Raw genomic sequence first — 26,912 nt, forward strand, 5'->3', positions numbered from 1 at the left:
ATTTTTATTGCTCATCTCAACGTATTTCAACATTGGTGTTACTCAAATCATTGTCTTGAGGCTGAGCTGTCGGTGCTGGTTCAGCCTTCTGTGTTACTATTGTGTCATTGGGCTAGTGGGCTTCTGGGCCGCTCTCCCATCTGATCGGGCTGTCAGTACTGTGAAGCTGTCTCGTGGCTGCTCTAGCAATTGTGGAACTGGGCTGGTTCAGCACTTGGTGTCACTTTAAGGTTAGTCAGGGAGCTGGGCCGTGGGTGTGAGTGGGGTGGGACTCCGCCTGTCCCTGTCCCAATAGGGCTCCAGAGGTCCCGGCCAGACACAGCCACCTGGGATGACTCTGCCATCATGTCTCTTTGAAATTCTCAGACTCTTTGAGTTCACTTCTAATTATTAAGCCTAAACTTTTATTATTTTCGATGGAGGAAATGCAGATAGAACTTTGGTTTGTAGCAGTTTAAGAAGTCTTCCATTTCTTGGGGGGGGGGGGAAAGCACACAAATGCACTTGTGCAATAAACCTAATTACCAAAGCAGGAACAGACATTTCAGAATATATTCATGTCATTCTTACTGGGATCTAGGTTTTGTTTTGTCCTGAGGTTTAAAAAAATCATGCATAGCAGATTGTCATAACTAACAGCTATACCTTAATTCTTTTTTTTTTTAATCCAGTTGTACTGAATGGATCTAATTTTTTTGTTTGTTTTTGTAATCTGGTTTCACGGGCTTATAAGGATACATTCAAAGAAGCACTTGCCTTAAAGATTTTAATTAGCATTTATACTATTCCTTGGATGGGCTGGAGCGATAGCACAGTGGTTGTTGGGCGTTCGCCTTTCACACAGCTAATCTGTGTTTGATTCCTCCGCCCCTCTCAGAGAGCCCGGCAAGCTGCTGAGAGTATCAAGCCCGAGCAGCAGAGCCTGGCAAGCTACCCGTGCGTATTGGATATGCCAGAAACAATAAGTCTCTCAGTGAGAGACGTTACTGGTGCCCGTTCGAACAAATCGATGAGCATCGGGATGACAGTGACTGTTCCTTGGAATATTTTCATGTATATCAACGACAGGAACTGGTTTTTGTTCCCCTAAGAAGCAGAGTGAGCAGAGTAAATTCGTACTATCCCGTGAAATACAGAAGATTGTTGGTAAGGTAATGTTCAAAGGCTTCTGGGATTATTGCTGTCGCTTTCGTTTCAGCTGTTTGATTATCAAATTGAAGCATCTTGCTCATTTAAAGCAGAAGCCTGGTGGTGGTGCTGGAGTGATAATACAGTAGGTGCTTGCCAGCCATACAGCCAACCTCAGTTCAGTCCCTGGCACACGTGTGGCCACCTGCACACTGCCAGGAATAAGCACTGGGCATTGCTGGCTGTGGCTACAAAATATTTAGGGAGAGGCTTTTGGACACATGCCCTGTATTTGAAAGACACTTGTTGACCCCAGCACAGCATGATACCTTCGCCGCCGCCACCCCACGTGGCCGGTAGAGCCCTGACAGCCCATAAACGGGGCGGGGGGGGGGGGGGGGCAGAGGAGCAGCTCATTGGCGTGTTTGAGCGTAAAACCTTCAGACTCACTGCCAGGCCGAGCATCACTGGGAATGGCCCTAGACCCGCACACTTGCCTTATAAATTTTATATATATATATGTATATATATATATATAAAATCAAGTGTTAGGTTGATGAGTTAAGTATGCATGCATACAGAGATATATATGTACAGACGTTGTGTGTACACACACACACACATATTCCTGTTTCTTTTTTCAGAAGCCTTCCCCTCCCCACCTGGTGGTGCTTAGCCAGTGCGTTGTTCAGTTGAGTGCTGGGCCGGCACTTCGAGGGACCGACCACCAGAGCCACCCAGGCAGTGCTTAGGGGCCCATGTAGCATCAGGATAAAACTGGGGTCCGGAGCTCAGACAGAGGCTCTTACCCTCATTACCTTCTTTTGTTTGCCATAGTATTAGGAAATACTGTACTATTTAGTTATGAAATAGTACTAAGTATTGAATGAAATAACATTTTATTGTTAGTATCTTATTCTAAGTATGTATGAAGTGGTGCTATGAAATAATCATTACAGGGGGCCGGAGCGATAGCACAGCGGGTAGGGCGTTTGCCTTGCACGCGGCCGACCCGGGTTCGATCCCTGGCATCCCATATGGTCCCCCAAGCACTGCCAGGAGCAATTCCTGAGTGCAAAGCCAGGAGTAACCCTTGAGCATCGCTGGGTGTGGCCCAAAAAGAAAAAAAAAAAGAAAAAAGAAATAATCATTACAAACCTTCTGATTGACTTGTGTTTACGATTTGTCTTTCTTCACTATAATGTCAGCTCCAAGAGAGCAGGGATCTTGATTTTGTACACTGATGGAGAGTTGCATCTGAATTCCTAGCGCATAGTAGGCACTCAGATGTTGTTATTCAATGAAGAGTCTTGTTTCCTAACTGATGCATTAGAGACATTCAAGAGTTAGTAACTAGGGCTGGAGCGATAGCGCAGCAGGTAGGGTGTTTGCCTTGCATGCAGCCGACCTGGGTTCAATTCCCAGCATCCCATATGATCCCCCGAGCACCGCCAGGAGTAATTCCTGAGTGCATGAGCTAGGAGTAAACCCTGTGCATCGCCAGGTGTGACCCAAAAAGAAGAAAAAAAAAGAGTAACTAGTCCAGTGTGGAGTTCTCTTAGAACCACATTTAAAACCCTACTTTGGGGGCCATGTTTGATCCCCAGCATTTGATATGGTCCCCCAGCCCTCTGCAGGAATCATTCCTGAGTGCAAAGCCAGGAGTAACCCTTGAGCATCGCTGGGTGTGGCCCAAAAAGAAAAAAAAAAAGAAAAAAGAAATAATCATTACAAACCTTCTGATTGACTTGTGTTTACGATTTGTCTTTCTTCACTATAATGTCAGCTCCAAGAGAGCAGGGATCTTGATTTTGTACACTGATGGAGAGTTGCATCTGAATTCCTAGCGCATAGTAGGCACTCAGATGTTGTTATTCAATGAAGAGTCTTGTTTCCTAACTGATGCATTAGAGACATTCAAGAGTTAGTAACTAGGGCTGGAGCGATAGCGCAGCAGGTAGGGTGTTTGCCTTGCATGCAGCCGACCTGGGTTCAATTCCCATCATCCCATATGATCCCCCGAGCACCGCCAGGAGTAATTCCTGAGTGCATGAGCTAGGAGTAAACCCTGTGCATCGCCAGGTGTGACCCAAAAAGAAGAAAAAAAAAGAGTAACTAGTCCAGTGTGGAGTTCTCTTAGAACCACATTTAAAACCCTACTTTGGGGGCCATGTTTGATCCCCAGCATTTGATATGGTCCCCCAGCCCTCTGCAGGAATCATTCCTGAGTGCAAAGCCAGGAGTAACTCCTGAACATCACTGGGTATGACCCCCCCAAAAAAAATCAGTAACCCTACTTTACTGACCATCAGATCTGCCATTCTGCCCATTCAAACTTATTAAAACTTTTCCTCCATTGGGATGTAAACGATCACTGTTTGAAATGCAAACATGAAAGTTCATAAGTTTGTAATTGTACCTCACAGTGATTCACTAATAAAAATTTTTTTAAGAATTTTTTTTCTTCCATTGATTTGCAGTGTCATGGGATTTTAGAGGTCTAGTTTTATACCCTGTATGTGTGTGTAGTTGTCTCCCATCCCGCCTCCAGATTTCTGTTATTACCCCACCACCAAAAGATTCTTCTCATTCTTCCTCCTCTTCCCTTAGATAGCCACCATAGTTTGCACTAAATCCAGTGTTTTTGTTTCTTGCCAGTTTGCTTTGTAATCCATATTCAACAAATAACTGAAACTATTTGATAGTTGTCTTTCACTTCATTCATTTAGCACAAGTCACCATAAGGTTCATTCATTTTTGTCCCAGTGGGCACGATTTTTTTTTAGTTTTTAATGGCATAGTATTGTATTTGAGTGTATAGACTGTAGCTTCTTTATCCCATGAGGTGTTGCTGGCCATTTAGATGAACTCCATGGTTGGGCCACTGTTAATAATGCTGCTATGGACATACATAGGGCTGCAAACCGCCATTTGAATTCATGGGGAGTTGGATGTTTGGAGCTGTTTTTTGTTTTGGGGCTACACTGGAGGTGCTCTTGGCTACTCTCCACTTGGTGCTTGAGTGTTGCTTCTGACAGTGATGGGGGACCATGTAGTGCCGGGGATTGAACCCAGACTTCCTGAACCAGAGCCTGTGCTCCGTCCTTGGAGCATCTTCTCAGCTCCTGAGTCAGTCTCTCAGGTAATCATTCCCTGGCAGTGGATCTCAGGGGGTTTCTGTTTTGATTATTTTTATTGAGGCCATCCTTAGCAGTTGGGGGGACTTACGGGTTCCTAGCAGTGCTCAGTCTGACACGAGAGGAGTACTTGGGGCCAGTGTTGGGGTGTGTCACTCTGGGCCACACTCAGTAATACTGAGGGAGGAAGGATTTGGTGCCGAAGATCAAACTCAGAGCCCCATATATGCTAGTCATATGCTCCGTCACTTGAGCTATCTACCCAAACCTGATTTTTTTTTTTTTATTTTGCTGTGCCCTGTACTAAACCGAGGCCTCACACATGCTAGGCAAGTACTTACTCTGCTGTTGAGCTACATCCTTCACCATTTTAATATTTTTTAAGAAGTCTTCATACCATTTTCCATAGAGATAAGCCCTAGTTTACGTGCCCACCAAGTATACCCAGAGTTCCTTTTGCTCACCATTATTTCTTTGTTTCCAGTCTTTTTGACATATGCCTTTCTAGTTTAAAAACTGATGCAGTCCGTCAGCATTTGGCCACAGAGAAGCCAGTAGCCATGTCAGCCCCCCCTTTTTTTTTCTTTTTGGGTCACACCTGGCAGTGCACAAGGGTTACTCCTGGCTTTGCACTCAGGAATCGCCCCTGGCGGTGCTCAGGGGACCCTATAGGATGCTGGGAATCGAACTCAGTTTGGCTGCGTGCAAGGCAAACGCCCTACCCGCTGTGCTATCACTCCAGCCCCAATGTCAGCCCTTTTATTATTGAGGGTCTCCAACTATTAATATTCATCAGAGCTTCGTCTTCACAGCTCACTATTTTTAAGAAAAGTTCCTGAAGTGTTCCCTGTATATATTATTACAGGAAATTTCCTTTAAGGTAAGGTCTGCTACTAGTACATAAAAATATAATTAATTACATAATAAGTGATTATGTTGTCTGCAAAAGAGAAGGCCCTGCTACTGTGTAGACAGTAGGAATCCCTAGAAGTGATAGAGATGACACTTAATCAGCATTGAGTAATTGATGACAGTTCAACCCATTCTCAACAAATGTAAATAAAAATTATCCACCTTGTTAAAAGTTCAAAATAATATCCCTGTTCTGAAGATTCCTCTAGGTATAAGGATTAACAGATGTCTCTTTTTTCCCTAGGATATCACATGCTTTTGGTTTGCTTTTTTTTTGTTTTTTCAAGTTTTTGGATCACACCCAGCAATGTTTAGGGGTTACTCCTGGCTCTGCACTCAGAGCCTGCTTGTGCTCGAGGGACCATATGCAATGCTGGGGATCAAACCCAGGTCAGGTGTATGCGATGCAAGTGCCTAACCTGCTAAATTATCTCTCTGGCCCAAGGTCTGCTTGTTTCTTTTGAGAGACTTAGCTCTTTTTTAAAAATCCAGACATAATACCAGTTTAAGATGTGAGAGATGGTAAACTAAGTTTTTTAGTAAAGTGAATGGTTTTGTTGTTGTTTTTGCTGTTTTTAAGGAAACTTGCATGATTAATCTGTAGGAACTTAAAAAAAATATTTTTGATTATCAAAGAACGCCAGAATTATATTTAAAGAATTGGAAGGTCACAATAGCAGAAATTGTCAAGGCTTTTTACAGCTCAGCTCAGTTCTCTTTCCCACTGAAAACTTAGGAGTCTGGGGGTTCAGATAAGTTTAAAAAGCAACTATGCAACTAGCCTGAAGCTTAGAATTTGGAGGAGAATCTGCCCTGTTGAATTCTGTAACTGATTGGGCCATTGCGGAACTGTAAGATTACTTTTGTATATAAGAACCCCCAGACCCTGCCAGACCGTAGTGGACAGTGGGGACTGTGCAGTAAAGTCCTCTTTGACCTCTAGTCTTCTTGATCTTCATCACTTTATCAAAATACACACCTGGATGGTCTTTCTCCACTGTTGTATTTGCGATGTGTGTTCTTGTGTGTACCTTAGCTGTCTGTGCTCATCCTTCTCCCTCTTGCATATGTACAGGCCTCCTGAAAAATTGGAACATATTACTCTGTTGGGCATAAAACAGACATCCCCCACTCCACTCCCCCACTTTGACGCTGTTCTCTGGCGTAATCTGGTGAGGATCCTTCCCAACTTAAATTGTTTGAGCACCAGTGAAGCCCTTCTTTTTTTTTTTTTTCTTCATAGTACAAATTCTGAGAATTTAATTCTGACCAAGAAGAGTGATCCCCTTCAGAACATCTGAGCAGAACAAGACAAAGACAGACAGACAGACAGACAGACAGACACACACACACACACACACACACACACACACACACACACACACACACACACACACACACACAGAGATTAAGGCCTTCACACAGAGATTAAGGCCTTCACCTCAAGCTCCCAGCCCCGACAGCACCTTCATGCACCTCGGTTCTCTGGGCAGACAAGGCCCTACCTGCCCGAAGGCCACAGCTCAGCAGAGCATCCCTGGATTTCAGTCTCCATCTTCTTCCTCAGCAGGTGCCCCGTGCGGCGAGCATCCTGCCCGAGTGAAGCCCCTCTTTTCTATTCAGTTATCCTGTTGCTTTGTCTAGGATGACCTTTAGTGGCAACAGTGGGTAAATTTTTGCTGACTTCTCATATTGACATATATTTGGGTGAAGGAATAATTTAGAAAAGTAGCAGTGCATTTCTTAACTATAACCATTGCTTTGAAGTGATTCAACTTTAGATTTCAGTGTTTTCCAGTGGGTGATACCCCCCATGGGGTGGGTGTTTTGAATGATCTAGGTGGCTATCGTCACCTGGGGTGCAGTGGACCCAAGGGTGCTTTCTGTTTACAGATTTCCAGGGGACCTGAGTGGTCTTTTTTTTTAATCCCCCTAAAATGGGGCCTGTAGGCCAAAGATGCTTGGGAACCTCTGATCTAAGGTAGGCTTTGATTGACTCCTCAGTATCCTCAATAAAGAAATATTTTATACCAGATAGGTGCAGTATGAATTTTCATTTGAATCTGCAGAGAACCACTGTCAGTAAATCACCTTTGAATATGTCATAAGGCCTATGTAGTAAGCAATTTTATTGCCCTGTCAAGTAAAGCAGAGAAGTGAAAAACTAGGTTGTAAAATGTGTTAGTAATCCAAGACAGTATTCAGATAGAATTAGGAGTTAGGGGAAGGGAGATAAGAAACTGGCAGGTTAGGGCTAGAGGGATAACTTAGAGCTCTGGAGTGCAAGTTGACATGTGGGTGAGGCCTGGGGTCCAGCCTGGCACCTTATGGTTCTCCAAGCACCGGCAGTTGCCCCCAAACAAGCAAACTAGATTTATTTATTTATTTATTGCTTTTTTGGCCACACCCAGTGATGTGCAGGGGTTACTCCTGGTTCTGCACTCAGGTGTTACTCCTGGCGGTGCTTGGGGGACCATATGGGATGCTGGGGATCGAACCTGGATCAGCCATGTACAAGGCAAACGCCCTATCCATTGTACCATCTCTCTGGCCCCTGCAACATAGATTTTTTTAAATAGACTTTGTGTAATGACACATAGCCTTCTTTGCGGGATCATACAGGATCATTTTTGCTGCCCTGCACATTTTCCTGGATTCTTACCCAGTCCAGGAATCACCCCCACTGTTACCCTCCAGAGAAAGAAAAACACTTCTGATAATTACTGCCCTCACTCTCTTTGGGGTGGGGGTGGGAGCCACTCCCAGTGATACTCACTCTGGCAGAACCACTCAGGGCCAGCAGTAGGCATTCCCAGGCTATCACTGTCTGAACTTTAGAAGCACGTGCTTGATGGTGCGTGCTGTATGGTAGGCATCAGTGCTTTAGTTATCCATCATCCGTAGGTTCACTTCCAGTCACCTGAGGCCAACCAAGGTTGGAAACATTACCTACAATAAGATGGGGCGAAGTGGGAAGATAGGTTGATAAACTACATTTATATAACTTTTATTATAGTATGATTTAAATTTAGTCATTTGAATCTGTCTTATAAATTAAACATTGTCATTGGCATATATGGTATAGGATAAGCATGGTATGATAGTGTTCATAGTTGCAAGCATCATTGCAGTTCTTTTTTTTTTTTTTTTTTTTTTTTTGCTTTTTTTTGGAGGGGGGTCTCATCACCTGGCGATGCACAGGGGTTGCTCCTGGCTTTGCACTCAGGAGTTACTCCTGGCGGTACTCAGGGGACCATATGGGATGTTGGGGATCGAACCCGGGTCGGCCACGTGCAAGGCAAACATCCTACCCGCTGTGTTATCGCTCCAGCCCCAACATCATTACAGTTCTTGAAACAAATCTTCCACAGATAAGGGTGACTGGGCTACTGTATTAAATTTGTAAGGAAAAACTGATACTATCACTAAATAGTTTCAATCCCATTAAATTGTTTGAGCTGTAGTTTAACACTCCTAACAGGAGTAATGAGCTGCTTTTTTTTTTTTTCTTTAAATAAGACTGTTCTCGCTGGATAGACCTGCTTTTGAAATACCCATTTTAGGAAGATGGTAATGTAGCAGAAAAGTTTATTTATACATATGCTTGCTTTATACTGCAAATTAGGGTTCCCAAATGACTGGCTTCCTTTCCTTAGGTGATCTGTTTGGCTTACATAATCTGCTTTCTTACTCAGCCATTTTTATAGCAAAGTGCATTGTTTCAGTCTTTCAATATTGTTAGCATGGCAGAATAAATTCCATAAAAGGTATTTAAGAAATCGCTCTTTTTGTGAAGGAAATGAAGGCAGCCAAAGACAAGTATATTATTCTTGTTTTTCTCTCTTAGTGAAACTGCATCTGTAAATCTTAGGATTTACAGGATTTATATGCTTAAAACTTATTACGACTTTCAAGTGCTATAAGTAACCTACCATGCAGTGTTAATTTCAAAGTCATCCTTTAATGATGTACTCTGCCCTTGGAGTGCTAGTTTAAAATAACAGAAAACTCTCCTGGGATCACAGAGCAGTCTGAGGCTCCGGGTTTGATCTTGCACCAAAGGAAGAGAAAGGGAAGAGAGAAGAGTGAGTTAAATCCACAGAACATGGGATGAAATGGAGATTAGAGCAGAGGTCAGTGAAACTGAGAACAGGAACATGGGGGAGGGGGTTCATTAAAATGATACAAAGTTAAGGAAACCCTTCCAGAGTTTATTAGAAAGTGGTTACTTTGTCAGTTGAAGGCTTTTCTTTCTATAACCTGAACTTCAGTTTGGATTAGCCTGAGAATTCTCCCACCTAGGTATTCTCAGAGATAGCAGGGAGTTTGGATGCGACTCCCAGAACACACTTTGTCCTCTGAGTCGCTGTGCTCCTGGAACGCCCGGCCCCTTCTGATGGACACAGCAGTGCCCTCGCAATGGTCACCATCCTCCCCCAGGTTTCCTCGCCCCCGTTGGATCTCTCAGGTCCTGCAGTCCGTGCTTAATCTTTTTTATGGGGTTTCTCTTGTTTTGATATGAAGCACATTGTTTTGTAGCTTCTTGGAAAGTGGGAGCACGGGTGACAGGCTTTGGGGATCTGCCCCGGATTTGCTGCTTGTCCCGACAGAGTTCCATGCAGGTCCCCCTCCCTTCAGGATCTCAGAACTCTTGCTGTGAGCCTCTTGATTCCAGCGCTGCTTTTGTGACGTTCTCATGCCTGATCCTTGCTATTTTCTCTGGATTGGGTTTGTGTCCTGTTTCCCACTCTCACCCCCACCCCTCCCAATTTATAGAATCTTCTTTTGGTCCTCATAAATTGTTTTTGTTTTTTTAATTTTGTTGTTGAGTTTTTGAGTTTTTGTTTGGTTGGGTTTTTTTTGTTGTTGTTGTTTATTTTGGTTTCACAGTGGTATACCTTGGGGAGGGGAGGTTGATTTTTCATCTGTCAGCTGGACATTAGACACTTGGAGTGTTAATTGAATGTCTGACCTGTGAAACTGGGCCTCTGATCTTATCTGTGTTGCTTTATTTTCTGGCTCTGTCCTGGTTTTTCTGGTTTCTGGGAGATTCCGGCCTTTTCCCCAGCCCTCTTGACGGAATGAATAATCTGCGTCTGCTGTGGCCTCTTCAGATCTTCCTTACCGGAGTGTTTCTTTTTCAGGGCAGCCTGTTCTTAGTCCACAGCCTCGTGTATTTTCTTATCTCTTTAGTGAGCTTGATAATTTTTTTTTAACTTTTATTCGAGCTTCTGCTTACTCAAGTTTTATTTGTTGAGAGAGAATGTCAATATCTTCCATATTAAAGACTCTTCAGAGAGGTGGCGTCAAGATTTCTGATAATCTGATTGTTTGCTCATGTTCAAGGGTAAAAGACTGCAAACCTAATTGTAAGCTCTTAGCGTGCTGGATGCAGCATTCCTCCTTCCTAAGTATTTCTTTATGACGTAACAGTTGTGGAGGTGGGGGAGTGTCATCCAAACTCCTGCCTAGAGTGTAGCCTGGTGTTTCTGGGTAGAGGGGGTGGGGTAAGGAAGAAGACTCAGGAGCATTTGCTGTGCTTGTGGCTACCTAGTTGAGCTGTGCGATACCCACATGCTCAGATTGTGCTGTAAAGGGAGGTTTGGGGGACCCTCATGTCTCAAAAAAATACTTCCCTTTTCGCCCTTGCTCCTTATTTTGTTCATTTGTTCTTGTGTCGGGGCCACACCCAGTGGTGCTCAGGAGTTCCTAGTGGCTCTGTACTCAGAAATCATGCCTGCCGGGCTCCGGAGACCATGTGGGATGTCAGGGTCGAAGCTGTGCAAGGCTAGCTCCCTTCCCGCTACACTGTCACTCTGGCCTAGTTTACCCGTGCTGTTGCCAGTCCACTGAACTATAACATCTAAGTATGGAATGTACATTGAGTTGATTTTCAGCCTTTCTCAACACTGGCTAGGGATTTGACTTTTTGTTTTGGGGGCCACATCTGGCAGTGCTTGGGCAGGGTTTACTCTGGCTCTGTAATCAGATTGATTGTGAATTCTAACCAGGTCAGCCACATACAAAGCTAGCCCCTTACCTCTTATACTGTCTCTCCAGCCCAGATTTTACCCTTTTTTGTGGGGAGGGGTCGGCTACACTCCTGGCTCTGTGTTCAGGGGCCATCCCTTGTAGTACTCAGGGGACTTCGAGTGGTGAGGGTCTACCTAGGATCAGCCACATGCAAGGGAAGTGCCTTATCCCCTGTATTATCTTTCCAGCCCCAGGAATTCACTTTTCCTAAGTCAAGACTTATTGCAATTATAAATAATGATAAACAATCCTTTCAGTGTTGTTTTAGTTGGGTTTGGAGTGGGAATTTATCTGCCACTTTCCAGGCTTAAGTTTGATTTAGTCATTTTGTGCAAGGAATTTTTGTCTGTGCTTGGTCTGTACTAGACACTAGCATGACCTTGTCCTCTCCACTTAGCGTTTGATTAGCACTCATTAACTAAAATCCCAGCACGTAATTAATTACACAAATGGCATTTTGAACAAACACTTGAGTCTGTTGTATAAGAGTATCTCTATTTGAACAAATGATTCTAGCAGTGGAGATACTGTTCTGTCAGGAAATACGTATTGAAAAGCACCCGTGGTGCCAGGAATACAATTGATCTCAGGTCTCACGTGGTTATGTTCTGTAAATACCAAACAGTTGCTCCTCGAGGATAATCAGGCTTGGGTTTCTACCAACCAATAGCTGTAACATATTGTCTGCCAGTCAAACAATATAATAAAATTGCTTTATTATATTTCTGTTTAAAGACACCTCTTTTAATATGCATGAATGAAACTTATCTAACAGACATTTTTCTCCCTGTGTCATAGTCTGTTTGCTCTCTGGAACTCTAAACAACACTTGAGCTCTAACTTACAGGCCTTTTACATAGTGAAATCACCGTCAAGGAGCACAAAATTAAGGGGGGGAAGGCCCTAAATCAAGTATATCAAAACCTCTTAGTCCTGTTCATAGTACAGAGGCTGAAGCAAGAATACAAAGCATCGCCTTGTTCGGTCTCAGCTGGGAACGTGTGTGTCGGGCAATTCTTATTCTTTACCATCTTGTGCATGTCCACTGAACTCCACAAAATTGCCACAAGTACAGATTTGGGGATCACAAATAAATTTTAGCAATTAGGTGTATGCACAAGTACAGGATCCATAGTAATGAGGATTAATTGAATATCCTAGTCCCAGTCCCCCTCCCCCGATAGGGAAAGACTTTTATGGACAAAACACTGCAGGTTTTATATGCATTTATGCATGAACTGCTGTTTGCCAGAGGTTTTAGTAACTAGTTATAATTGATAATGGCCAGTAATAAAATTCAGTGGTTAGCAGTTTACACATATTACCTCATTGACTTTTACAACCGTGTGAAGTGGATGTCATTTCTTTTTAAAAGAATTGAAAAGCAGTTTGAAGTAATCCAGTTGCTTTTTTCACCGTCTCACAGCCATACATGGATGTGTAAGGATATTAACCATTACTCCTGAACCTCCACTCCTGAAGGGCCATTTTTCCTGCTGCTGTTCATTGGAGTTTTTTTTCATTGGAGGAAGGCTCCTGTCCACTGAGAAGGATGAACTGGGGATGTTAGTGTGTGTGTGTATGCACACACGTGTATGTGTGTGTGTCTGCATGTACTCAGTCCCTTTGTTGTTGTGATGACCAGTATTTCCAGACAAGCTGAATGGTTCTCAAATACTTGGTTGCAGTGCTTGTGGGGTCAGAGTCCTGGCTGCGTTGGAGATCACCCGCAGAAGTGGTGTCAGGGGCCCCAGACAGCAGAGCTGTTAGTCCTTGCCCTAGGGGCAGGACAGCCCCAGGGATCGCATCCCCGGCTCTTGCTTGACAGGCAGGTGGGGTTTTGCCGAAAAACCACCTCTAATCCACCTCTGGGTTTTGGTGTTTGGTTTTTAAAGGGACCACCTCTAGCCATCCTGGGAAGGGAAACAGGAGGCCACTCATGAGGTGCTAGGAACCAAGCGCAGGGTTCCCTGTATGTCTGGCACGTGCTCTACCACTTGAGTTCTCTCTCCTTCTCTTTTCTCTTACTCTTGTTATTCTTTCTTTCTTTTTCCTTCCCACCCCCAATGTTATTCTTCCTTTTAAAGGTTTCCACAGGTCCGAGAGACAGCACAGAGGTAGAGACACTTGCCTTGCACAAAGCTGCACCAGGTCCAGTCCCCAGCACCACATACGTCCCCCAGGCACCGCCAGTGTATATACAGAGCTGGGATTAAGCCCTGAGCACTGCTGGGTGTGGCCCATAAGACAAAATCTATAGTAAAATAAAATTCACACAAGAAAGGGGGAGAAGTAGGACCAAGGCATGGAGCAGATGCACTGAGCCTTGTGTTTGAGTTCTATTCCCGGCACAATGTGACGCCAGGAGCACCACCAAGTATGGTCTTGGTGGCCACCCAGCACCACCAGACCCAGGCAACATTGTTCCCCCGAGTACCACTTGGGAGCCCCAGTTGGTTTACAGTACACTAGTAATACAGTGTCTGCTTCATTTTACAAATGAGAAAACTGGAGCTGTATAAAATTACACAGCCCAAAATAAGTTGTTACTGAGACCAGTTTTCAAATTGCTTATCCCAGGCTAACTGCCTTCGTTTTGAGTAACCACGTATACAAAAAAAAAAAAAAAAAGATTTAACTAGCCAGTTTGCAGTTAGTCACTGGGTGTCAAGCCAAAAATCTATTGTATTACCATATGCTCGCTCCTTTTTAACTGTGACAACCTCGAGTGAACCGCTGTTGCGAGACAGAATTGGCTCTGAGCAGAAAGGGCTCGCATGTCTCAGAAGGGCCTCTGAGCAGGAACTGTTGTTTCAGAGAAGCACTGCCGTCTTAGTGCTGTCTGGCCAATGGTACTTGGACCCAGGTACAGTGTTATCAGATATTCTCATTTTTCATGAGGAGCTGGAAAGACAGGTGTTGCTATAAAATATTGACAACGATGCCATACATCGAAAAACACAACGTCTCTGCACCAGCTTAAGGCTAACATTCTGAGTCCTCACTCAGGCAACGCATATAACAAAAGTTGGAATGATAAAGAGAAGACGGGCATGGCTCCATGCAGATAACACACAAATCCATGAAGTGTTCCATATTTGGGGGCGGGGGTAATAAAATCTAGCAGTTTGACACCTGTGCTTTCGAGGATTCATCTTACACCAAAGAGTTTATTCACATAGAGCTGACAAAGAACTGGTACCAGTTATTTCTCCGGTGATAGAAAGAACCACAACTAGTGTCTAGTGACATGTTCAGTGAAACTCTTGGGACCAGAGCTGTAGTACAGTGGGTAGGGCGCTTGCCTTGCATGCAGCTGACCCAGTTCAATCTCTGGCATTATATATGGTCCCCCCCACGCCAGCCAAAAGTGTTCCCAGAGCACAGAGCCAGGAATAACCTGTGAACACCGCTGGGTGTGGCCCCAAAACACACAAAAAATTATAACTGAAAGTCTTGAGTTAAACTTTGAAGTCAGTGAGCCACTAAGTGACTGTCATAGCCTGTTTACCTTAAGGACTACTTTGTTTACATGTGTTTGGACAGCTTATTATCCGCAATGCAGAGACCAAGTCTGTTTATTACAAGTTAGAATTGATTAGTTTTTTCCTGAGCTGTGTTAAGTTTTGCCGTCTCATATGTTGGCCGACTTCCTGTCCTTATCTAATGCATGCAAGGCTCTGGCATAGCATTATCACTTGCTGAAAATGTTTTTATCATGTTTTACAGGAGAAGACATTACACAGCATCTGCAACCAAAACTTTTAATACTCTCAGAATTAGAATGTCCCCAAATGCATCCAAAAGTCATAATTATCTTAGTTTTATCCCAAGACAATGGAAGAGCCAGTTTTTAAAGCATGAAATAATGAAAGCATGCTAAATTTCAATAAGATTATTGAAGCAGTTTTTCACTCGTACTAGAAGAAGAATTAATGAGTGAAAACCTGTAGAAGTTGGGGAAAACTCAGACATTTGGTCATCTGAATTTTTGTTGTTGTTCTTTTGGTCACCTTATTGTATACCTCTGTTGGTATGTGCCTCGGGAGTGACCTGAGATGCCCATAGCTTCAGCTTTAAGAGATACTGCTACTTCTCCAGTGTGTTGGAATCGACTTTGATTCAGGTAGCAATGTGTAACTTCCACTGGTTACACATGAAGTGACATTTGATCTTGGCTTTTCATTTTAGTCATTCTGATAGAATTCATTGTGACTTGAATTTACATTTCCTTGTCATGCTAAGACTCTGCTTATTGGTCGTCTGGGTATTTTCTTTTCTCAGGCGCAACTCTTGCACTGCAGTTGTAAACTTTTCCCTTTTAACTTAAAAAATAATATGTATTTATAAACATTACAGTGCTAATTTTCTCACCCCACTGACTCCGGTGTACTAAATACTTAAGAGATTTACTGGTATAGGTATAAAGCCAAATAAATGGTTTTTGCCTACAAGATTTCCTTCTAGATAACTTTATATAAACAAGGTAAAACCTTATGTAAATGTTCTTTTTAGGTCATTTTAAACTGTCAAGCAAGCATTTCTTACTGCTAAAAAAATAAAAAGTAGTAATGAAATTGGTTTTATTAATTTGTTCTGTGAATTCTGATTGGAGAACCATCTATTAGTAATATGTTACTAATTAGAAAAGTTAATTTAGAGAGATTGTCATTTAAATGTGCCCTTCTAAAGATTATATAGTTGTTTTTATAGGGCTCCCCCCTTACAAGTAACAATGTCACGGGTCAAAGTTTAACAGCTAGAGAAATCTGTAACAAATCAAAACTCACCTATTACTTCACCTCCCAGAAATAATAGGTTTATTATTATTTATTTATATATAATATAAATATATATAATATATATAATAATAATACTATTCATCCAGAGTTTCTGGTAGGATTTGCTAGCATATCACAAATTTAGATACTCCACGTACTGTTTTACCAATTGCTTTCGTTACCTAACAATTATTGTTTACTGAATCTTGAGAAGTTTAAAAACTAATGTTTATGATAATTGAATAACAGTACCTTATTGAGGAGACTGTAGCACTCTAGTCCCGATGTTGATCTATAGAGTAGATAAAAAATAAAATGTAACTAGTATATCGAATTTGTTAACCTTATAGATCTTTAAAATGGTTTGTGTACTGACAAGTTCAGTATGCATCTTTTCACTTGAGCATGCTTTTCTCATATACAGAAAAATTCCATCAAAAGATTATCTAAATGAATAGGTTGAAGGTGACTTCATTTTTCAGCAGCTCTTTCATTTAAGCTATCCTAAGGCTAGCATGCACATGGAGTCATTAATTGGTAATTATACTCTAGATTCTCTGAGAACTCTGACTCAGGCTTGGACTTTGGACTTTGCGACTGGTGGTGACTTCGATCATTTCAGGTGCTTCCACTGTCAGAGGCTAATTTAAATTGCAGGGCTTTCTGCTTTGTTAAGTAACATAATCTAATTTGTAGACAAAGTCTTTTTCGTCTAATCCAGTACAACTTTTCATCTGTGTTCCATAGTCTCAGCTAGTTGCATCTTACATTAACAAGACTGGCCAAGCTGTACTTCCTCTGTACCTTCTTTCAATTCCTTTATTATATCCATGGGTGGAATCCATGTAGCATAGGTTTGTGGGTTTGATTGTTCTGAGTTCTGTTACTAAACTTTGCTTGTTGAAGATTGCCTTTTATGAGTGTTTCACCACACAAACATTTCTGTTTTACTGGAACCAAAACAAAAGTTTATTTTTTTTTTCTTTTTGGGTCACACTCAGCGATGTTTAGGGGTTCCTCCTGGCTCCGCACTCAAGAATTACTTCTGGCGGTGCTCTGGGGACCATATGGGATGCCGCAGATCCAACCCAGGTCTGCCGCGTGCAAGACAAACTCCCTACCCGCTGTGCTATCATTCTGGCCCAACAAAAGTTTATCTTTGAATAAAAGATTTGTTCATTTCAGGATTAAAAAAACAGACTTCTCTAAAGGCTTTTCTGGGACATGATTGGCATCAGATAATTGATGTCCCTAATAAGAACTGGTGGATAGGAGGTTTAATTGCAGGTGTTAGGACAGACATTTATATAGTTGCTACCCTCGGTATGAAGTTCTACTTTTATTATTAAACAAATAATCATGGGATAAATTATTTTATTCTGGGTCTCCCAAAAAGCTGCTTCAAAATACTCTAACCGTTGGATTCGCTTTGAAAACACCAAGATTCAGAAGTCTGTAAATGTAAATTATCTCACTTCCCTCTCCTTTCATGTGTAATTTTGGCAATCCAAATAAAATGACTATTAACCCTATGGTTTTAGACATTTTCACTAATTGTTTGGGGAAACGAAATTGTTTTCCATTTGTTCTTCTGAAAACAAAGAAATGTTCCTTTTCTACAAACTGTGTAGATGGTCAAATTACTTTTTTGTTTTGAAACAGTCTTGTTTCCCTAACTGAGAGCTTGTTACCAGACTTACCCTGTAGTATGTTTTTGTCTGCTAAATTAAGGCAAGGCAAAGCAAAGCAACAACCCAAAAAGCCCACCACAACCTGCCATGTGTGTTTTTAGCAATAAGGAACTCACTGGTGACAGATGCTCTAGCACTGTCCTGTGAATGACTTTGTAATAAACATAAACAAGATTTGCACTGGGAGAGCTACCGGAACTGATTGATCACACTTTAAGGAGAGTCATTTCACTTAAGCAGCCTGACTGCTTAGGGAGTGTCTGTCTGTTCATGATATTGGAAAATCCGAAATGTATGGTGGCTGTGGAAGTGACAGGCGGCAGTTACCCCAACTCCTAATACCATTATTAGGCTGCCTCGCTCGTAATGTCTTCTGTTATCTGTTTTTAAAGAAGTTTGTCCCTTTTTTAGTGCATCATTTTATTGTGGGGGTGGGGGTGGAGAGATAGCTTATCAGGTTGAAGCAAAACCTTGTGGAGAGGATTTAATATCTTAGTTAGAAATGTGGAGACTTAGGATTAAACTGATTTGCCAATAGGGTCTTGAGCCAGTATTAGCAAGCATATCACTTGACTGTCACGTGTATTTTATGGAATAAGTACAATTAGTCACAGCCTCTATTCCTTGTATTTATAAACCATGTGGGGGGGCAGGGAATGGACACTATTTATAGTGTTCACTTAATTATTGACATCTGATTCTACAAGGGTGGTTTCCTGGTTTTGAATGCAAGAAAGTATGAATTCAGAGAGGAGTAAATGGAAGTAAGCTTAATCAGAGTCCCAGAAATTTGTCTGTTTGGCTTTAGAATGGAATGACTGTTTCTGTTCTCGATGGGCTTTCTAAGGTGAGACTGAAGGTTTTAGAATGCCAGCCTTGTTTCCTTTGGGTTAATATTTTGAATGTATCAGCTTGAGTAAAATAGGGATCTTGCTCTCTGGGAGTTGCTGCTTAGTATAATTGTGTGGTTAATATAGCAAAATGAAGTGAAGTGGTAATGAAAAACCTTGGACAAGCTGGCTCTATAATATACTTCAAGTTAGTTACTCAGGTTGGTTTATTATCGATATTTTTATTATTTTTGTTCATTCAAATTTTCATTTTTAATAGTAGGGAACCTCAGGCTCTGTAAGCCAAAGTTTTCTTGCTACTGTTGAAAATAGCAACAATATAGAATAGCTTTCTTAAAGTCCAAACCATTCCTTTTAAAGACTAACAGATGTTTGCCCTTCTCTTAGTCAGTGAAAGTTTTCTTCACTTTTCAGTACCACGGTAAGTGGAAGTAGATTTGTGTGTCCCTTTGGGGTTTTGGCCAAAGCACATAGCCAATTATCTTCCTGCCTCCCTGGAACTGGTTCAAGATTTGGAGAGAAGGGTTTGTTTGGGGGCGTTTCCCTTGCCTTATCTCAGTGTGCACATATGCCTGGGTTGAATTTATTTTGACCCTGCCATTTAAATTTGGAACCAAAGCAAGAGTTTAAAGTACAACAGAAGTCTGCTGAACTTTAGACATGAGGGACCCGGGGAGAAAGGTGCGTACATGCATTTTAAAGTTTGCCATAGAGGCTGGCCATCTTCTTTACGTATACGAATTGTGAGCTAATAGCTACTAGGCGAAGGTAAAACATTTTAAACTGTAAAAGAATATATATGGCACTTATAGCTAATGCAAGCTTAATTTTTACAGCAATGCCTCTAGTGCTTGTAAGTTTCAAATTGATGGAAGACTAAGTTATGAATTTTTATTTGAAAACCTCTGGGAAAAACTTGGGAGAGCGGGTATTTGCAAGGAAAAGCTGTCATTGGAACTGATCTTTAAGGAAAGAGTAAAATATACATATAGATAGATTAAAATGTTTTGAAACACTATCATTTTGTCTTTCAAAGCATCAAAGAGAGCTATTAAGTGCTTACAGTAAAGGCCACCCAGATTCTCTTCCAAGTGGAGAAGCTAAGTCTGTTCGGTAGATACTATTTATCTTCATTCAGTAATTTCCCAGCTCAGTATTTGCATATCTAATCGGCTGGACTGATTTCTTCCTGCCTGATCTCTTCCAGAGCCTGGCCCAGCTAGAGAACCTGTGCAAACAGCTGTATGAAACCACAGATACAACCACTCGACTCCAGGCAGAGAAAGCCTTGGTTGAATTCACCAACAGCCCGGACTGCCTGAGCAAGTGCCAGCTGCTCCTCGAGAGAGGAAGTGTACGTGAGACGCGGGAGCCCTGCGGGCAGCACGGCTTCTGAAAGGGATTCTGGTCCAGAGACAGGGGAGCTTCTGTCCCTTGATTCTGCCTTGATTTCTTTCCTTTTTTGGGGGGGGATCACACCTAGCATTGCTCAGGGGCTACTCCTGGCTCTGCACTCAGGAATTACTCCTGGCGGTGCTTGGGGGACCATGTGGGATGCCAGGGATTGAACCCACATCGGCCGCGTGCAAGGCAAACACCCTCTGTGCTATCACTCCGGCCCTGATTTCATTTTTCACAAGCGCCGTAACTAACCCACTATGGTGGCAGAAAGGCCAGCTGGCCTTGGCAGGAAGATCTTTTGGCCTCTATTTTGGCCTGTTGTTTTTTTTCATCTAAATCAAAGGCCTAGGAGTAACTCTTGGTTTCTGTACTTAAATACTGCCCCATGGCCTTTTCGAAGAAGACAGAGCTTCTTTGTGTAAATGGTCTTACTTGTGCACCAAAGTGCTGTCACCTTTCCGAATCCCCATCTTCTCTCTTCTACGGTCGCTTCTTTAGTACTACCTTCGAGGTGCAGGGGAATCAATCTGGGGAGTTGAAATCTCAGAAAATGACAGTTAATCGGATAGAATTAGACACTTCCCATCTCAGAAAGGCAAAAGAAAAGCAAAAATAATACTTACGGGGGTGGAGGGGCAGAGTGATAGCACAGCAGGTAAGTCTCTTTGCCTTGCATACATCCCTCCCAAGGTCAGTCGCCAGCATCCCATATGGTCCTGAACACAGCCAGGAGTGACCCCTGAGCATTGTCAGGTGTGGCCCCAAAACAAAAACGAAACACCACTTTCAGTAAGCTATCACTTGACTCATATTTTTGGCAAAATGGAGATCTTACAACAGTTAGCAATTCTAGAAGGGCCATGAAGGGCCAGAATGTTAGTCTAGAATCTAGCACTGTTCTTTGGGCTGGAAAGAGAAGCCAAATTTGTTGTAAAGGGTAGAATTCTACCTAATGTGTTAAAGGGTAGAATTCTAGATTCCCTCATTTAAATTTTTTTAATTAACATTATAATTTTAAAGCAAATAGAACAAATGATAGTTCAGTGAAAATAATCTTTTAGCTTTTTTTTTTTTTTTCTTTTTGGGTCACACCCGGCGATGCACAAGGGTTACTCCTGGCTCTTCACTCAGGAATTACTCCTGGCGTTGCTCAGAATTGAACCCGAGTTGGCCTCGTGCAAGGCAAACGCCCTACCCGCTATCTTTTAGCACTTAAAATACTTTGTTGCAAGTATATGAGGTTACAGAATAGTGTTTGGATTATATATGCTGTTGTTTTTCACACATAGTATTCTATTTCTTTTCAGTCACTGAGTCATAGAATTTACGCACTTTGGGACTGTGGAGATAGATAAGTAGCTCTCCCATTTGAGTCCCAGAGAACTACTTCCACTAACCAGTTCCACCTGTTGACAGTCATCCCACCGGAATAAAGCCAGATTAATGTAATACTAAAAATAAATATGGTGGAGTCTTCCTTTAAATCACTATATTTTCCTTTTAGTGACTGAACAAATTGTTTTTTTTCCCATGGGGCAGGTTGGGTACATACCCAGCAATGCTCAGGGGTTATTCCTAGATCTGCACTCAGGAATCACTCCTGGCAGTGCTGGGGGGACCATTTGTGATGCTGGGGATCAAACCTGGGTCAGCCACCTGCAAGGCAAGCACCTTACCTGCTGTACTGTGTCTCCTGCCCCTGACTAAGCGGATTTACTGCATCTATTAAGAAATGCCATTTATATGTTTTATATGTGTATTAATATCTGTGTAGCCTCTTGCATGGTACTGATTTGAAATGCTTGCTCAATTTAAACCATATTCAGAAGCATTGAATAAAAATCACATTATCAAAGTTGAAAGTAAATTTAAATTCTTTTCTTAAAAAACAATTTTTATTTACTCGTAACATATGTATGGATTGCCTACTATTTTAGCAATTTTTAGCTTCATGGCTTACTCCTTCAAGCCTGTATTCTCCCTTGAGCACAATCTCTGTTGCTTGTCTGTGTATTTTTGCTTGCTTACTTGCTTTTTCAAGATCCTTTTCTCTCTTAAGCTTGTATTCCCTTTTTTTTTTTTGTCCTGCTCCCCATCAGCATCTTTCTATGTACCTTGCAGAGCCAGAGAGAGAGTTTAGTAGGTAAAGCTCTTGGTTTGCATGGGACAGGCCTGGAATTAATTCCTGGCATCCCAAATATTCCCTTGAGTATACCAGGAGTGATTCCTGAGGACAGAGCCAAGAGTAACCCCTGAGTACAGCCCATTGTGGCCCAAAATAAAAACAAAAACCCACCTTGCTTCATTGTTTAAAGAAGAAGAAGAAATTTTAGCTTAGTGGAAAATTATCCATATCCTTAATTAAATCATTTATTGCTTCTGAATTTGTCTATCATATGATGAGAGTATCCCGCCTGCACGGCAGAGCCTGGCAGGCTCCCTGTGGCATATTCGATATGCCAAAAACAGTAACAAGTCTCACAATGGAGACGTTACTGGTGCCCGCTCGAGCAAGTCGATGAGCAGTGGGATGACAGTAACAGTGACAGATGACATTGTATGTTATAACCAAGTGAATGAATTCTCACAGTTCCTTTTTATACATATGTTGAGATAGAACACTGATTTTCTGTAAGGTTAAAATTCATAAAAATTTATACTTGAGAATATGGTAGTACTGCACCATTGTTCAAAGCTATATTTTTCTTATGATGGGTGTCTGTGTGTGTGTGTGTGTGTGTGTGTGTGCGCGCGCGCACACGCGCACGCGCGCGTGTGGTGTTGTCTCATGTGGTGACTAATTGGTAGTTGTGCTGATGGAAAGACATTACTTATAAATTATTATCCAGTTTGCTTCTAATATAGTATAGAAACATTTTGCTGTGAAACTTTCTGAAACATCACTATAATTGGGCTATTTAGTCATATTGTTTCTTGGTTTAAGTGAAAGCAGAGATTCATCCGAAGATGTTAAAATCTTTCTGGAAAAAATTCCTCTTTGGTCTCTAAACCCTTCAGAGTGATGCAGATATCTGTATATCAGACTCACTGTGACAGGCCATTCCCTTTTTCCTGCAAAGTTTTTCATGAAGTCAACCAAATGTCATATAAGACTTACTTTTTCTTAAAATGTTAGGCCCTGTAAAATCCAGAGGACCCAATAGCAAAACTGATTACTATTTCTTAGATCTAAGTACAGATTTCCAGGTAAAGGTAACTCAATGAAATTGAATATTGTCCTTTTCCTCTTTCTCTTCACAGTCATCTTACTCCCAGTTACTGGCAGCTACATGCCTTACAAAGCTTGTATCACGCACAAACAATCCTCTTCCATTGGAACAACGAATAGATATTCGTAAGTAGAGAATTGCCTGTTGCCTCTTAAGGAAATAAGATTTTTCTTAGTGATGTGCCTATAATAGATTTGTATAATAGATTTGCTTGTTGAGAATATTCTAAAATTGCTAGTGTATAGAATATCTAGAATTTGGGGGTTTCTGTCAGAATTTTGTGCTTTTGGAAGCATAGAGGAGCAAATATACTACTTACAGATAGTAAGCCTAACTCATCCCTTCTATTGTCCAGAAATTTCTTTCATTTACTCTTTATTGCTATTAATAACCCTTTCATTTTTAGATGGGGGAGGGAATAGGGCCACACCTGGCAACTCTCAGGGGACCATATATGGTGGCAAAGGATCAGATTGGGGTCGGCCACGTTCGAGGCAAGTGCTTAACCCCTGTACTGTCTCCGCAGCCCTGCTATTAACAAATGAAAAAAAAAAAATGTTGAGAAGTTTGAGTTTTATGCAGACCACATTATTTAACCTCCTAGAGGGAGAATCATGGCTGATGTATTTCAGTTTTTGTTATGATGAGTATCAGATTCTGAATTGAAAAGCATACTAATAAGTCTTAAGTCAAATTTCTCGATAGCATGAAGAATTCAGGGAGTTTAAGGCAAATGGTATAAATTTATCATTTCTTAGACATTTGACACATTTAACGATGTACACCCTTTCCTGAGAGAACTTTCTAATATGTGGGTCATCTTTGTTTGATAGGAAACTATGTGCTCAACTACCTTGCCACTCGACCAAAGTTGGCTACATTCGTGACACAAGCGCTTATCCAGTTATATGCCAGAATCACAAAACTGGGTTGGTTTGACTGTCAGAAGGATGACTATGTCTTCAGGAATGCAATCACGGACGTCACAAGGTTTTTACAGGTATGGTGTATGTAGCTGCTGTAATAGAAATGATAGAAGCAGCATGTATGTCCTGATGTACTTATCTACTTATTAAAAATACAGAGATACTTGGTATGTTCTCTTCGGTATCTTTTATTGTTTTAAATAGAAAAGCTTATTGGAAAGCAGAAGAGAACAGAAAAGTGACTCCCCATGTGGGCAGGAACTTAGAATAGGACTAACTGGCTTCTTCAGTATCTTTTTTATCCTTACCATATTTTGTTAATATAACTTGTTAACCTGTTTACATATTAGCACGAGAAGCTCTACTTCATTCTTTCTATAGGAATGAATATACTCTTTCAATCTAAAGTACCGTAATTTAACTTCTTGAAGGCAGCATTTAGTTTGTACAGTTTTTACTATTGTACGTTTCTTGCAGGCAGCATTTATTTTGTACATTTTGACGTTACTCAGTAAATGTTTCATTTTTTATTTTAAAAGACATTTATAGTTCCCCTCAAGGAAAGTTACTTCTTTAAACAAATAGAAAAGTGCTTATCTTTACCCTGGAGTGCAACTCTGAATTTTCTAGCTTGATAGCTGTAAGCCAAGCCATGTTCAACTCAGTGAGTTGTGATTTGAAAGAAGCAAACTATCCTGTCAGTTTACTGTGTATTTTTTTTTCTGTGAACTTCCAAGTTGCATCTTTATGCATTTTTTAATTTGGTTATTTCAAACAGACCTTTTTCTTAATATGTTCTTTGCAAATAATGCTGTGCATTTTTCCTTTTATCGTAAATGTGTTTTGTTAGTACCTCTTTTTATACTTTGTAAACTATGTTGCTTACAGATATATTTTAAGATTAAAGCTTTAAATTTTGATCAAGTCAGGGTTAGCAGTCTTCCTTTGTCACCTTTAGGTCTTTATGTCCTGCAAAGTGGGAGTTTTAAATCACAAGTCCTTGCTTACCTAGTCTAGATAGCTTTAATAGTGACACAGGATTGTCATTTGATTTCTGTCATTTGGAAATGACAGGATTCTGTCATTTGATTTCTGCCATTCTATCATTTTGTCATTTCTGTCAAATGATTTCTGTCATTTGGAAAGCAAATATGACTGCTTTCCAATTTCTGAAATCAAACTACGAAAACCAACTCCCTCCACCTTACTTTTTTTTAACCAGGATAGTGTTGAATACTGCATTATTGGCGTCACAATTTTATCTCAGCTAACCAATGAAATTAATCAAGTAAGTGCTTCAGCCTTCCTCATTGAAGTAAGTGCCATATTTTTTCCTAGTTTTGGTGTTTTCTGCTGTGTGTGGGATGATCTTTTTGGCAGTTGTGTGCTTTGCGGTAAGTGATTAATGCCCTTTTGAAACAGTAGTTCCATTGGATTTTCCTCTGTCAATGCAGCCCGCCTCCCTCTCCCTGTGCGAGCCCCTCTGTCTTCAGAGTACCATCTCCTGCCAGTTCCGGGGTCCTTACCAGATCTAATGTTCAAAGTGCCACCTGACAGCCTTGTTTCAAGTCAGAATCTTAATTAAATAATTGCTCCTCTAATGAAAAAAGAGGGGACCAGAAAAGGGGTAACAGAAATGAAACCACATCATTTTATGACCTTTCTGCATGTTCATGATTACTCAAAAATCAGTTCTCATATACAGTTATTAAATATTGGGGTAGAAAACTTTTCAGAATGCAAAAACATTCTGCTAAATTTTTTAGTCATTGATGTCACAGTTTAATACAGAGGAAACACCAGTGGCTTTCTTTAGCTGTGGCTGTTTCGAGTTGTTTTTTGTATTTTTCCCCCCTCCTCAGTCATTACTTTTGTATTCAGCTAAAATTTCATCATTATTAAATAGGCTAGCATTAACATTTTTGTAACATCTTACCCTTCATTTGTCAGCTATTAATTACATTGGCATCATTGCTGCTATTGCTCATACTTATGCAGACACTTTTATTGAATACTAGGTTTTCTAATAAAAATTTTACTGAGGTTATGTTGGTTTCTAATATGGTCTGATTTTCAAGTACAGTGTTCTAATTTCTGTGCACACTATAGTAAGTGTAGTTTTCCATTATGTTATTGACCCCCGTTCTTCATCTCATCCACCCTCCAGACCACCTACCCCTCCAGTAGTCTATCTCTGTATCTAAGGGATTATTTTTTTGTTTATTCACTTGCTTTGTTTATTTTCCATATGCATAAAATTATACAGTATTTGGCTTTTTTCCACCTGACTTTTTTCACGCCGAATGATAGACTCAGGGTGTGTGTGCATCTCTATTGTTGCAAATGGCAAGATCTCATCCCTTTATATCACCAAATGCTATTCCACTGTGTATATATACCAGGTTTTCTTTATTAACCATCGGCTTATTTCCATATTTTGTCTGTTCTAAATAACACTGCAGTGAACATATTGGGAGTTTCCTTGGAATCGCTGGATAATATGCTATCTCTATTCTTAAATTATTCTTAAATTTTTAGAACACTCCACACTGTTTTCCATAATGGTTAGCCAATTTGCATTCACATATCCCTGCTAACTCTTGTTACTACATGTCTTTTGAGAGTAGTCACTCTTTAACGGGTACAAAATCCTAACTCACTGTGGTTTTGATTTGTAGTTCCCTAGTAATAGAGGTGATAGTGAACATCTTTCCCTATCTGGAAAACTGTTCAGCTCCTCTTACTGTGTGTGTTTTTTTTTTTTTTGCGAGGGGGCGTTGGTTGGTTGGTTGTTTTTTAAACCACACCCAGAGATGCTCAGG

The 26,912-nt window shown here is 41.2% G+C and overlaps 1 protein-coding gene across 3 annotated transcripts in view; it reads left to right on the forward strand.

Annotated features, from left to right (window-relative positions):
- The window catches only part of XPO7 (exportin 7), a 98,691-nt gene that overhangs the window by 38,426 nt on the left and 33,353 nt on the right, over positions 1 to 26,912 (forward strand). The window contains exons 2-5 of one of the 3 annotated variants that reach the window (XM_055144349.1): positions 19,741 to 19,887; positions 23,196 to 23,289; positions 23,998 to 24,164; positions 25,313 to 25,405. In XM_055144349.1, the coding sequence (XP_055000324.1) occupies positions 19,741 to 19,887; positions 23,196 to 23,289; positions 23,998 to 24,164; positions 25,313 to 25,405 (501 nt within the window). The remainder of the gene's footprint in view (positions 1 to 19,740; positions 19,888 to 23,195; positions 23,290 to 23,997; positions 24,165 to 25,312; positions 25,406 to 26,912) is intronic. The other 2 variants (XM_055144350.1, XM_055144351.1) reach the window with 2 other exon arrangements.

This window comes from Sorex araneus, chromosome 7, assembly GCF_027595985.1.
Source record: "Sorex araneus isolate mSorAra2 chromosome 7, mSorAra2.pri, whole genome shotgun sequence".
In the NCBI taxonomy this organism is placed as follows: Eukaryota; Metazoa; Chordata; class Mammalia; order Eulipotyphla; family Soricidae; genus Sorex; species Sorex araneus.